The sequence below is a fragment of the Rhinoraja longicauda genome, chromosome 8, assembly GCF_053455715.1.
Source record: "Rhinoraja longicauda isolate Sanriku21f chromosome 8, sRhiLon1.1, whole genome shotgun sequence".
Classification (NCBI taxonomy): Eukaryota; Metazoa; Chordata; class Chondrichthyes; order Rajiformes; family Arhynchobatidae; genus Rhinoraja; species Rhinoraja longicauda.
The window spans coordinates 65014485-65026903 of record NC_135960.1 but is presented as its reverse complement, the minus strand read 5'-3'; the positions used below and the strand labels follow the sequence as shown (position 1 = coordinate 65026903).

Genomic DNA, 12419 nt, shown 5'->3' with positions numbered 1-12419 from the left:
GATCAGTAATATTGTGTTAGGTTTCTCTATTCATTGGGATATAATAAGCGATCTTTTTAAAAAAATGTTGAATTTCTTTGAAACCTGACCAATTGAACCTCCTTGTTCTCAGTGTCCTTCAGTGATAGAATTGTTGAACCCCAGCTCTGCGTCCAGGTTCCAGTGAACCCATGGTTCCTATTGCGATTAACAGAGTCACCCATAGACCCCAGTAATTCCTTGGAATGGCCCAAATTGGTCCATTGGTCCAATGGTCTCCAAATTTGAGGAAGGATATTCTTGCTATTGAGGGCGTGCAGCGTAGGTTTACTAGGTTAATTCCCGGAATGGCGGGACTGTCATATGTTGAAAGACTGGAGCGACTAAGCTTGTATACACTGGAATTTAGAAGGATGAGAGGGGATCTTATCGAAACGTATAAGATTATTAAGGGGTTGGACACGTTAGGGGCAGGAAACATGTTCCCAATGTTGGGGAAGTCCAGAACAAGGGGCCACAGTTTAAGAATAAGGGGTAGGCCATTTCGAACTGAGATGAGGAAAAACTTTTTCAGTCAGAGTTGTGAATCTGTAGAATTCTCTGCCTCAGAAGGCAGTGGAGGCCAATTCTCTGAATGCATTCAAGAGAGAGCCAGATAGAGCTCTTAAGGATAGCGGAGTCAGGGGGTATGGGGAGAAGGCAGGAACGGGGTACTGATTGTGGATGATCAGCCATGATCACATTGAATGGCGTTGCTGGCTCGAAGGGCCAAATGGCCTCCTCCTGCACCTATTGTCTATTGTCTAAATTCAGAAGTTCATAAAGGACTGACTTCTGGTTTATGGGGTGAGGCTGTGACTGTTACGAAAGAGAGTTCAAGCTTGAGATTTAAAAGGGTATAGATGACCTCAAAATGGGGTCGCTCTTTTAAAAAGGGAGGCGAGGAGGTACATCTTTAGCATGAGGGTAGTTCATTGTGGAACTCAATACCACAGAGGGCTGTGGAGGCCAAGGCAGTGGATCTTTTTAAGGCAGAGATAGACAAGTTCTCGATTAGAATGGGTGTCAAGGGTTATGGGGGGAAGGCAGGGAAATGGGATTAGGCGGCAGCGATAAGCCATGATTGAATGGTGGAGTAGACTCAAAGGGCCGAATGGCCTAATTCTACTCCTATAACTTGTGAACGTGAAAATGGGGCAGGACAGAGCAAATGTGTCAGATTTCCAGCCCATTATGGTCCAGCAGGATTTTGGAGGGATTCCCCTGAAGAATGCCTCGTTGTCGTTTTGTTGAACTGTTTCGAACCTTGTTGGCTCTGCCTATTGGGAGCCCAAACACTTATGATGTTTAATATCTTTGGGTGGTGAATCTGTAGAATTCATTTCCACAGACGGCAGTGCAGGCCAAGCCATTGGGTATTTTTAAAGCGGAGATTGATATATTCTTGATTGGTAAGGGTGTCAACGTTTACGGGGTTAAGGCATGAGATTGAGATGGAAAAATAGATCAGCCATGATCAAATGGTTTGATTTTGATTTAGAGATACAGCGCAGAAACAGTCCCTTCAGCCCACCGGGTCTGCGCCGCCCAGCAATCCCCGCACATTAACACTATCCTACACACCCTAGGGGGATTTAAAAAAAAACATTTTTCCCCAGCCAATTAACCTACATATCTGTACGTCTTTGGAGTGTGGGAGGAAACCGAAGATCTCAGAGAAAACCCACGCAGGTCACGGGGAGAACGTACAAACTCCGTACAGAGGGCGCCCGTAGACAGGATCGAACCTGAGTCTCCGGCGCTGCATTCGCTGTAAGGCAGCAACTCTACCGCTGCGCCACTGTGCCGCCCATGGTGGAACAGACTTGATGGGTCGAATGGCCTAATTCTTCTCCTATATCTTATCATCTAATACCTAATGCAGTGGCCAATTCGTGGCTTGAAAACTGGCCTGGAATGGACAGGACAGGAACTAGTTCCAAACTCTTTTATTCCATTGTGTGGGAAGGAACTGCAGATGCTGGTTTAAACCGAAGATAGACACAAAAAGCTGGAGTAACAGCGGGGCAGGCAGCATCTCTGAATAGGTGAAATTTCGGGTCAAGACCCTTCTTCAGACTGAGAGTCAGGGGATAGGTCTCGACCCTGAAACCTCACCTATTCCCTTTCTCTAGAGATGCTGTCTGACCCGCTGAGTTACTCCAGCTTTTAGCCTCTATCTTCCTTTATTCCATTTCTCCTTGTCCTGGGATAACATGATTCACGACGGCTTCTTTGACTGCTGATCTTTGTGGAGTTTTATGGGGTTGCAATTGTGTTTAACTTGAATTTAAGAAGTTAGGAAATACCCATAGTTATTGCCCATAGATTGTGGCAAGGCCTGCATGTTATAACGGGCTACAAAGTGAAGTCGGGCAATATCAACAGCAACTATGTGGCCCTCTGAAGCACTTAGACAACAAGGACACCTACATTAGATTCCTATTTATTGACTGTAGCTCTGCCTTCAACACCATAATTTCATCCAAACCTATCTCCAAACTCACAGGATCCTTGACTTTCTGATCTACAGACTACAATCAGTGAGGATGGGTGGCAACAAATCCTCCACAATAATTCTCAATACTGGTGTACCACAAGGATGCATTCTCAGTCCCCTATAATGCTCCCTTTACAGTGGGTAGTTTAGGAGGAGATATTAGTTGAGGTTTTGACAAAGGAACAAGGTTCTCAGTCCAGTCCCAGATGCTACTTCTACATTGTGATTGGTCACCATGCAAAAGTTCCTGGCACCTCATATTTCGCTTGAGCAGCTTACAACCCAGCGATATGAACATTGACTTCTCTAACTTCAAGTAACCCTTGCATCCCCTCTTTCTCCATCCCTCGCCCACCCAAGTCGTACCAGCTTCAAAGTTATCTTGTTGAGTTTCATTGTCTGTACTCGTTTTCACCTAGCACACAGCTAATAATGGTCTGTTTCCTTTATCATCGTTACTTTTCTGCACATCATCCATCACCATGTATATCTCTCGTTACACTTTCCCCTGCCTCTCAGTCTGAAGAAGGGTCTCGACCCGAAACGTCACCTATTCCTTTTCTCCAGAGATGCTGTCTGACCCACTGAGTTATTCCAGCTTTCTTTGTCTATCAAAAGTTCCATCAAGTTGGTTGCGATGTTACCTTTTTAAGGTGATCTCAATGGTGTTAGGTCAGGTAAGGGGGAGTGGGGTGCAGCGAGACCTGGGTGTCCTTGTACACCAGTCACTGAAAGTTGGCGTGCAGGTACAGCAAGCAGTGAAGAAAGCTAATGCATGTTGGCCTTCATAACGAGAGGATTTCAGTATAGGAGTAAAGAGGTTCTTCTGCAGTTGTATAGGGCCCTGCTAAGACCACATCTGGAGTATTGTGTACTCTTTGGTCTCCTAATTTGAGGAAGGACATCCTTGTAATTGAGGCAGTGCAGCGTAGGTTCACAAGATTGATCCCAGGGATGGCGGGACTGACATATGAGGAAAGATTGAAAAGACTAGGCTTGTATTCACTGGAGTTTAGAAGGATGAGAGGGGACCTTATAGAGACGTATAACACTATAAAAGGACTGGACAAGCTAGATGCAGGTAAAATGTTCCCAATGTTGGGCGAGTCCTGAACCAGGGGCCACAGTTTTAGAATAAAGGGGAGGCCATTTAAAACTGAGGTGAGAAGGAACTTTTTCACCCAGAGAGTTGTGAATTTGTGGAACTCTCTGCCACAGAAGGCAATGGAGGCCAAATCACTGGATGGATTTAAGAGAGAGTTGGATAAAGCTCTAGGGGCTAGTGGAATCAAGGGATATGGGGAGAAGGCAGGCACGGGTTATTGATTGTGGATGATCAGCCATGATCACAATGAATGGCGGTGCTGGCTCGAAGGGCCGAATGGCCTCTTGCACCTATTTTATATGTTTCTATGTTTCTACGTGCCTTTGGGAACATTCTTGAAGTGTTTGCTCTTCCCCAGTAAGGTTTTGCTGTGATGGCGCTCAGTGTATAGTGAGTGCTTGGTTGGGATGTCTTGTGTTTCTAATCTTGTGATTAGTCTCAGCGCTGGGGATGTTGGACTGGGAGAGGGCACCGATACTGTTGTTAATAGCATAATCCTGTCCAAATGTCATGATTGTGCTGTAAAATCTACAATGATTTTCTAGTTTATTCCTTGGTTTCACTTATTTATATTGATGAAATTCTGATTCTGCTACTTTGCTTTCAACTCTGTGCACTGTTGATATTCAAAAGATTATGCGTGGACTTGTAACAAAATATTTCACAGCTTTCTCATTGTCAACATTTTTCAAATAATAACCGACATGTACAGTATATTTAATAATTATGCTTATTTAAAATTGCATTATCGTGCCTCATGAATATTCAGTGCATTAATTATTATTACTTACAAACTGTACTGAAGTGCTTACTGAACATTTGTCAAACTCCCATTTGGTTGATGGCTTAAAAAGCGTTCAATCACAAAAGCAGTCTTAATCGTTAAAATGTTCTTGATGTCTAGATGGCTCTTTTACAAACCGTATTTCAGTTTTCTGGCTGTTCTCTGGGCACTGGATGGAAGTAAATGGATTCTATGTTACCAGATATATATTTCTTCTCTTTATCTTCTTTTTTAAAGATGAGACCTCTCCAGGAAATGTCTGGGACTCCAAAAATCGGGGTGTAAATGGAACCCTGAAAGGGCAGATTGTGTGGCGGATTGAGCTTGGGCCGTACTTTATGGAGGGTAAGAATAAATTATTTTGTACTTTGTGATATTGAAACAACTTGGTGAATGGCAACAACATAATTCGCTTTGTTACAAAAATGTTTAATGCCGTAAAATATCCCATGGATTTTCTCAGGATATAATTAAACTCATTTAGTTTCTAAATTACATTCTCACTGTGATCAGTCTGAAGAAGGGTCTCAACCCAAAACGTCACCCATTTCTTCTCTCCTGAGATGCTGCCTGACCTGCTGAGTTACTCCAGCATTTTGTGAATAAACACCTTCAATTTGTACCAGCATCTGCAGTTATTTTCTTATTCTCACTGTGAACCCTCTCCCTACATTGTCCGCCTCTGCTCCAACGATTTCCAATGTAACTTCGAGGAACAACCACCCAACTTCACCTTTCTGCGTTGCAGCTGTTTAAAGTCAATCATATTTTTAACAATTGCGGCTAAGCCCCATTTAACGCCCCGCACTCTATCTTTCTCTCTCCCTACAGATGTGGCCACAGCTTAGGAATCATTTGTTTCATTTCTCTTTTCTTTCTCTAGCTGCCTTTTTTAAAGTAATGATTTGCTTGACAACCTGGCCTGCACTCGATCATAGACATTCTCTCAGTTATCTCCATTCCTCCCCTCGGCTTTATCCTAAAGCACACAACTCCTACCTAAACCAATTCCAATGAAGTACCTTCCACCCGACAGGCCGACTGTTTCGTTCCCCATTACCGGCTGTGCGCCTCCCAACATTTTCCATTTTTGTTTGGATGACCAGCTATTTATTTTGTAACTAATGAACATATTATATATCATTTTGAAAAAGTAGTCATGCCTCCTGGTTAGCTGCTAAGAATGGCAAAGTCACACTTTGTTTTGATTTAGGTGTCTTGTTCAATTGACAGAGGAAAAGCTTTGGTTCACAGCTTTTAACCTCAACTATTAATGCCTGGAATCTGGTCAAAAAGTAATATTCCTCAGGTGTGCATGGTTCCTTCAGTATGAAACTAATGTACCTGATGTAGGCTGGTCTGATATTTACAGTACGTCAGATTGGTTACTGTGTATGCGCATTTTATGCTTTGTTTCTTTGTAAACATTTACTACGGATTTCAGGTTTTTTTTTAAAATGCACAAAGTGCATGGGTATTCTCTCTCTCTCTCTCTCTCTCTCTCTCTCTCTCTCTCTCTCTCTCTCTCTCTCTCTCTCTCTCTCTCTCTCTCTCTCTCTCTCTCTCTCTCTCTCTCTCTCTCTCTCTCTCTCTCTCTCTCTCTCTCTCTCTCTCTCTCTCTCTCTCTCTCTCTCTCTCTCTCTCTCTCTCTCTCTCTCTCTCTCTCTCTCTCTCTCTCTCTCTCTCTCTCTCTCTCTCTCTCTCTCTCTCTCTCTCTCTCCCCCCCTCTCTCCCTCTCTCCCCCCCCTCTCTCCCTCTCTCCCCCTCTCCCTCCCTCCCTCTTTCTCTCTCTCTCTCCCTCCCTCCCTCTTTCTCTCTCTGTTTGTGTGTATCTCTCTCTCTCTGTCTGTGCTTGTCTGTCCCTCTCTCTCCGTCTGTCCCTCTGCATTAACAGACAAGAACCACGGTCCATAACTGTGCAGGATGTTATTTATAACTTGAGTAAGTCTTTATCAATGCATTGCGTTTGGGTTCGCGTGTGGATTTGCTGAAGAGATAGGGATTGCTTTGTGAAGCGTCAACAACTTCAAGGACTTTGGAGGGAAAGATTTGGAAGTGGGCTGCTGGGTCAGCCATCAAGGATTTTATTCCAGGATGATGATGATGTTTCTTTTAGGGGAGGGAGGTCATGTCTGATAATTTCACTTCCTGAGACAGATGTGGGACTTGAACTTCAGTAAAATCTTAATAAAAATACAGTTCCAAGTTATAAAATTAAATTGTCTAAACTAAGTGCATCATCACTGCATTATACAAAGGCCTTTAATATTAAGTCATTGTGCCTTTATGCCTTTGAAACCCTTGAAAGAAGTGCAGGAGCCCAGTGTCAGTTTTCATGCAGGCTGACGGGAATGTGAATGTCGCATGTGGGAACAGGAAATGTCTTCTCCAGTGACTACAGATGTATCTACTCCGAGAAGCTGAGGAATAGGTGTTTATAGACGAGTAACCGGACACAGGCCAGACTGAGCGCAACATTCCTCTCTGATGATAGGGTATCTCTTCCTTGTGTTATAACATTTTTGTTGTGGTACGCAAGAGATTTTTAAGCAGGGGTGCTTCTAAAAATAAAGGCCAGCGTGGGTTCTCTGGGAAAAAAAGTACTTGTGCATTTGATATTTCCTGAAAGAGTTGCATTTCATTTAAACTCTGAGAGGGTTTGTCACTCAACAAGCTTGGTCACTTTTAGCTCAAGCTGCAGAGAAAATAGGGACTATTTATGCAATGTTGCCTGTAGTCACGAGTGTAATTGTGTGGCTTTAAAGTACCCAGTTTCGATTAGTGTTAAGAACATAGGGTAACCTGCACATTTTTATCAAATGTGTTTTTCATAAGTTGAAAGTACAACACATTTAAACAAATTATGGAGTTGGTGTTGTACATGATTATATTATATTTATTACAACATAGGCCTCAAGGGACAAATGTTTCCTATTTGATTACTTGATAATTACTAAAGTGAGTCTTCTAGTTTTAAAAAGATATATGCAGAATGACATGAACAGGCATTCGGAGTCTGAATATAGAAACTACATAAACACCTTTCATTTTCTGTGTTCTCGCTGCAAATATAAATGGTTCGATTTGGAATTGCGGTACACAATTTTCTTCAAATGAGGGACGTGGTAATTGAACCTTCTTGATTATATTCACGAATGACAAATTTCTTGCGGCTGAAAGGCTGTAAAATCTGTCCTCCAACGTTTGCAAGAACTAATCACAACCAGGTAGGAATAGGCCTGCTGTAAACAATTGCTCTTACTTCACCCCTTCCCCTCACTTCTGTCTACCAGCTATCTCCCCTCCAGCAGTCTGAAGGGTGCCAATCCGTCTTTTCTGTCCATTTCCCTCCTCAGATGCTGCCTCATCTGCTGAGTTCCTTTAGCAGCCTGATTGTTGCCCAAGATTCCAGCATCTGCAGTTTCTTGTGTCTCCTGCTGATAATGATAAAGGCCTCACATGGCCTTTTCATCGAACCCTGGCCAGTGTTAGTGAGAGGGACAGAACCCATTCTATCCTAGGTTAAGGTCCTGTCATGAGGAAATAGGTGTAGAATTAGGCCATTCGGCCCATCAATGGCTGATCTATCTCTCCCTCCTAACCTCATTCTCCTGCCTTCTCCCCATAACCTCTGACACCTGTAATAATCAAGAATCTGATTAAGATCAGATCAGATCTGATTAAGATCAGATCTGATTAAGATCAGAATCAAGAGTCTGAAGAAGGGTCTCGACCCGAAACGTCACCCATTCCTTCTCTCCCGAGATGCTGCCCGACCTGCTGAGTTACTCCAGCACTTTGTGAATAAATACCTTTGATTTGTACCAGCATCTGCAGTTATTTTCTTATAAGAATCTATCTATCTCTGCCTTAAAAATATCCACTGAGGCAAAAGCAGTTTTCTGCTTTGCTGTAACTGAGTTGGTTAAAATACAATTTGCCACATTTTAGAGACTCAGTCATAACGTTTGCTCCTCGAAGGAAAATGACCAAAATAACATTTAAATTTCAGGACATTGTCTTAAAACAGTGCAGTGTACCCTGAAGGGGGACAGTTATCAGTGTTCCCCATTGACATGATTTTTATTTCCCAATGACACAAGGTTTGGTCGATCAGCCTTTATCTAATTCCATTTGAGATGAACTATGTTAGCAAAACAATGTCAACACATCTCCAACATACCACTCGATGTCCTTTCTTATTGTTTGTAACTGATTTGTTGAGACCTTATGCCAAAATAAAGAATTAAAAAAAATATATATAGTGTTTTCTATGACGGTGCCTTGCAGAGAAAGTAGAATTTTTGTGTAAAATGAGGACTTGCATAAAATGTTGATGAAATATCCAAATATTAATAAACCTTCAAAATGGCCATGATGTTGCACATATTAATCTTAAAGATCAGTCTTCTAACTGGCAAATTTAAAGACCATCGTCTTTTGATATAACATAACAGGTATAACAGGTATAACAGAGCTTTATTTGTCGTTCGGTACCGAAGTACCGAACGAAACTACATAGCAGTCATAGAAAAAAAAAGAACACAAGACACATAACCCCAACACAAACGTCCATCACAGTGACTCCAAACACCCCCTCACTGTGATGGAGGCAACAAAACTTCCACTCTCTTCCCCACGCCCACGGACAGACAGCTCGTCCCCGACCGACCCGCACAGTCCCCGCACCGGGCGCTGAAACGTCTCGCGGCCGAACCGGGCGATGAAAGGCCCGCGACCAAGCCTTGCGCAGCTAAGTCCCGTGGTCGAGCCGCACCGGGCGATGTCAAGTCCGCAGCCGAGCCGCACCAGCGATGAAAAGCCCCGCAGCCGAGCTGCACCGGGCGATGTTAAGCCCCGCGGCCGAGCCGCACCGGGCGATGTTAAGTCCCGCAGCCGAGCCGCACCAGCGGTGAAAAGTCCCGCAGCCGAGCTGCACCGGGCGATGTTAAGCCCCGTAGCCGAGCTGCACCGGGCGATGTTAAGCCCCGCAGCCGAGCTGCACCGGGCGATGTTAAGCCCCGCAGCCGAGCTGCACCGGGCGATGTTAAGCCCCGCAGCCGAGCTGCACCGGGCACTGTTAGGTCCAGCGGCCAAGCCGCACCGGGATGTAAAGTCCAGCGGCCAAGCCGCACCGGGATGTAAAGTCCAGCGGCCGAGCCGCAGCGGGCGATGTTAGGCCCCGCAGCCGAGCCGCACCCCGCGCCGTGAGGAAGAGAAAAGTTCCCCCCACACCCACCCACCCACACCACCACCCCCTCCCACACATACACAACCAAAAAAATATATATAAAAACCATCCCAACACCGACACACAACAAAAAAAGGGAAAAAAAAGACGGACAGACTGCTAGTCAGCCGCTGCCGTTAGGCGCCGCCACGTGATATATGTCAATTTCCCAACCAGAAAAAATTGTCTGCCCTTTCAACCAACATGGTTTCAGACAGTGGAAATGAATGTGAAGTAATAAAAGTATCACAAAATGCTGGAGTAACTCAGCAGGTCAGGCAGCATCACTGGAGAGAAGGAATGGGTGATGTTTCGGGTCGAGACCCTTCTTCAGACTGATACCTTCGATATGTACCAGCATCTCCTGTGAGGTAATGAAAGGTCTCAAAATGATGTGCTCATTTGCAGAGTCTCATATCGATCGATGGAGGAATTGAACTAGCTTGAGCTTGTCTTGAGTCCAGTCAGTAGGGCTCTTCTGCAAAGTGTCAATAGCTATCTAGCAGGACTGCTTTACACGCACCCCATGGGGTTACCTGTCATTTTACTGGAAGAGGTTTTGGATTGCTTCTGACGTATTATTGGTATGGATTTGTGTGTTTGAAGACTGGCAAAGCTGACAAGATGTGCTCTATTGTTCAGAAGAACAATGACCATACCGATGGGAAGGAAGCAAAGGCCTCCTCTTTGCACTGCACAACAGAAGGCATGAAAGATGTGATAAATTCTTAGAAATGTTGCTGTGTGGAAGCGGGAGAAGGAATTGGCAGTGATAATCAGTAACAGCGCCAGAAATCATTGATTCATTTTCAAACAGTTTGTAAAGAGGATTCTGCTTTACCTTCAAGCTACAAGAAGCTCAGTCCAATGAGCTCAAGGTTGGCAAGGCAACCGCCATTTCTGTTGTGAGGGTTGCCTAGATTCTATGTAGTGTTTCAAGGACACGAGTGATAGGAGCAGAGTTAGCCCATCAAGTCTACTCTGCCATTCAATCATGGCTGATCTATATCTCCTTCCAAACCCCATTCTCCTTCCTTCTCCCCATAACACCTGATGCCCTTACTAATCAAGAATCTATATCTCTGCCTTAAAAAAACATTGACGGCCTCCACAGCCTTCTGTGGCAAAGAATCCCACAGATTGACCGCCCTCTGACTAAAGGAATTCCTGCTCGTCTCCTTCCTAAAGGAACATCCTTTAATTCTGAGGCTTTGAACTCTAGTCCAAGTCTCTCCCACTAGTGGAAATATCCAATCCGCATTCACTCCATCCAAGCTTTTCACAATTCTATGCGTTTCAATGAGGTCCCCCCTCATTCTTCTAAACAATGAATAAAGGCCCAGTGCCCTCAAAAGCTCATCATATTTTTTAACCCACTCATTCCCGGGACCCTAAAGGAATATAAATTCTTTAACATGTTCGGTATTCAACACTATTTAGTGAAGGGATTAAAATTTAACAAACAGTCAATTTTTTATTAGCCCGTGGAATGTTTGAGATTGTCTGAACTTGTAGGTTGGACCCTACCTTTCACTACTGTGTGGCAGGCATTGTGAGTAAAACTATGGACCATCATTCTACATACCCAAACAACGGGTCGTCTTTCACTAACTGTCAACCAGCACCACTTCCGAATACATCAATTACCACTTGTAAAATACAAAATATTGTCACTCTGACAGTGAACACGATTTAGAACTTGAGAGTGGATGGTTGTGTCATTTGAGCAAAAATAATATTTTAACTCTGGACTTCTGCATGCTCAAAGCACTGAGATTAACTGAGCCGTTATTCTCAAGAAGAGAAAGAGCATGTTGATTTGGTTACGCACTTCTATTTTATTGCTGTTTCCAGACTGCATGAAGCCAAAGGTCACATCTTGCAGGGCACAATAACAAAACTTAAAGGTTAGAACAGGACCTGGACTCCACAGCCCCCTCTAGCCTGCACGCCTACATGGCAACATCAAAGCTGATCCTGCACATTACAGTCACTTTCCCACCAAAAATAATATCCTATTTGAATGCTGAAAATACCCGCAAATGCAGGACATCCACAGTGCACTCACGTATGGAACTTTTTCACAATTCTTTTCCAACTGATCTGTGATCTTCTTCTGCACAGGAGCATATCTTGATCCCTATAATAAAACCAGAGGCAGGTTAGTTGAGTCTGATGCCTCACTTACAAAAGCAGCGGAAAGCATGAAACATTTCAATGGGGCTTAAAGACCATTCAAGGGAATATTTCAGTGATTGAAAATGCGCCTGACTTCTATTGATGTTATCCATTATATAACAGTAGATCTCCACTGTTATATACATTGTGTACTGAGGCTTCAATGTCAAGTTGTCCCAAATTAAATGGCAGTGTCCAATGTGGCCACAAGAAAGGGGCATTACGTTCTGCACCCAGATTTTGATTACTGGGGCTGCAAGGGACCCTCAGAATTAGCGTAGACCCAAAATGCTGGAGTAACTCAGCTCAGAACTCGGGTACCCTGTGGCAAGTGACTCTCCTCCATGCATCCCAGAGCTTTACTCTTAACAGTAGACAGTAGAAGGGGGGAGAGTGTTGATTTAAAATAATTGGTACAAGCATTAGATTGCAAACATTTATTTGACTGAGGAAGACTTGAACTGGACTAGCTACTTTGAGCAATGAGCTACCATAGTTAGACTGAAGCTGGTTTAAATTTAATTTGCAAAACACTGACACCGTATCTTCCCAAATATAGAGTGCTTCGGCCTCCTTAAATATTTCTTCAGTCAGTTCGATTGGA

At 43.8% G+C, this 12419-nt stretch overlaps 1 protein-coding gene across 5 annotated transcripts in view; it reads left to right on the top strand.

Annotated features, from left to right (window-relative positions):
• Positions 1-12419, top strand: part of LOC144596046 (E3 ubiquitin-protein ligase HECW2-like) — a 339372-nt gene that overhangs the window by 165882 nt on the left and 161071 nt on the right. For all 5 annotated transcript variants that reach the window (XM_078404133.1, XM_078404134.1, XM_078404131.1 and 2 more), the window contains exon 3: positions 4645-4752. In XM_078404133.1, the coding sequence (XP_078260259.1) occupies positions 4645-4752 (108 nt within the window). The remainder of the gene's footprint in view (positions 1-4644; positions 4753-12419) is intronic.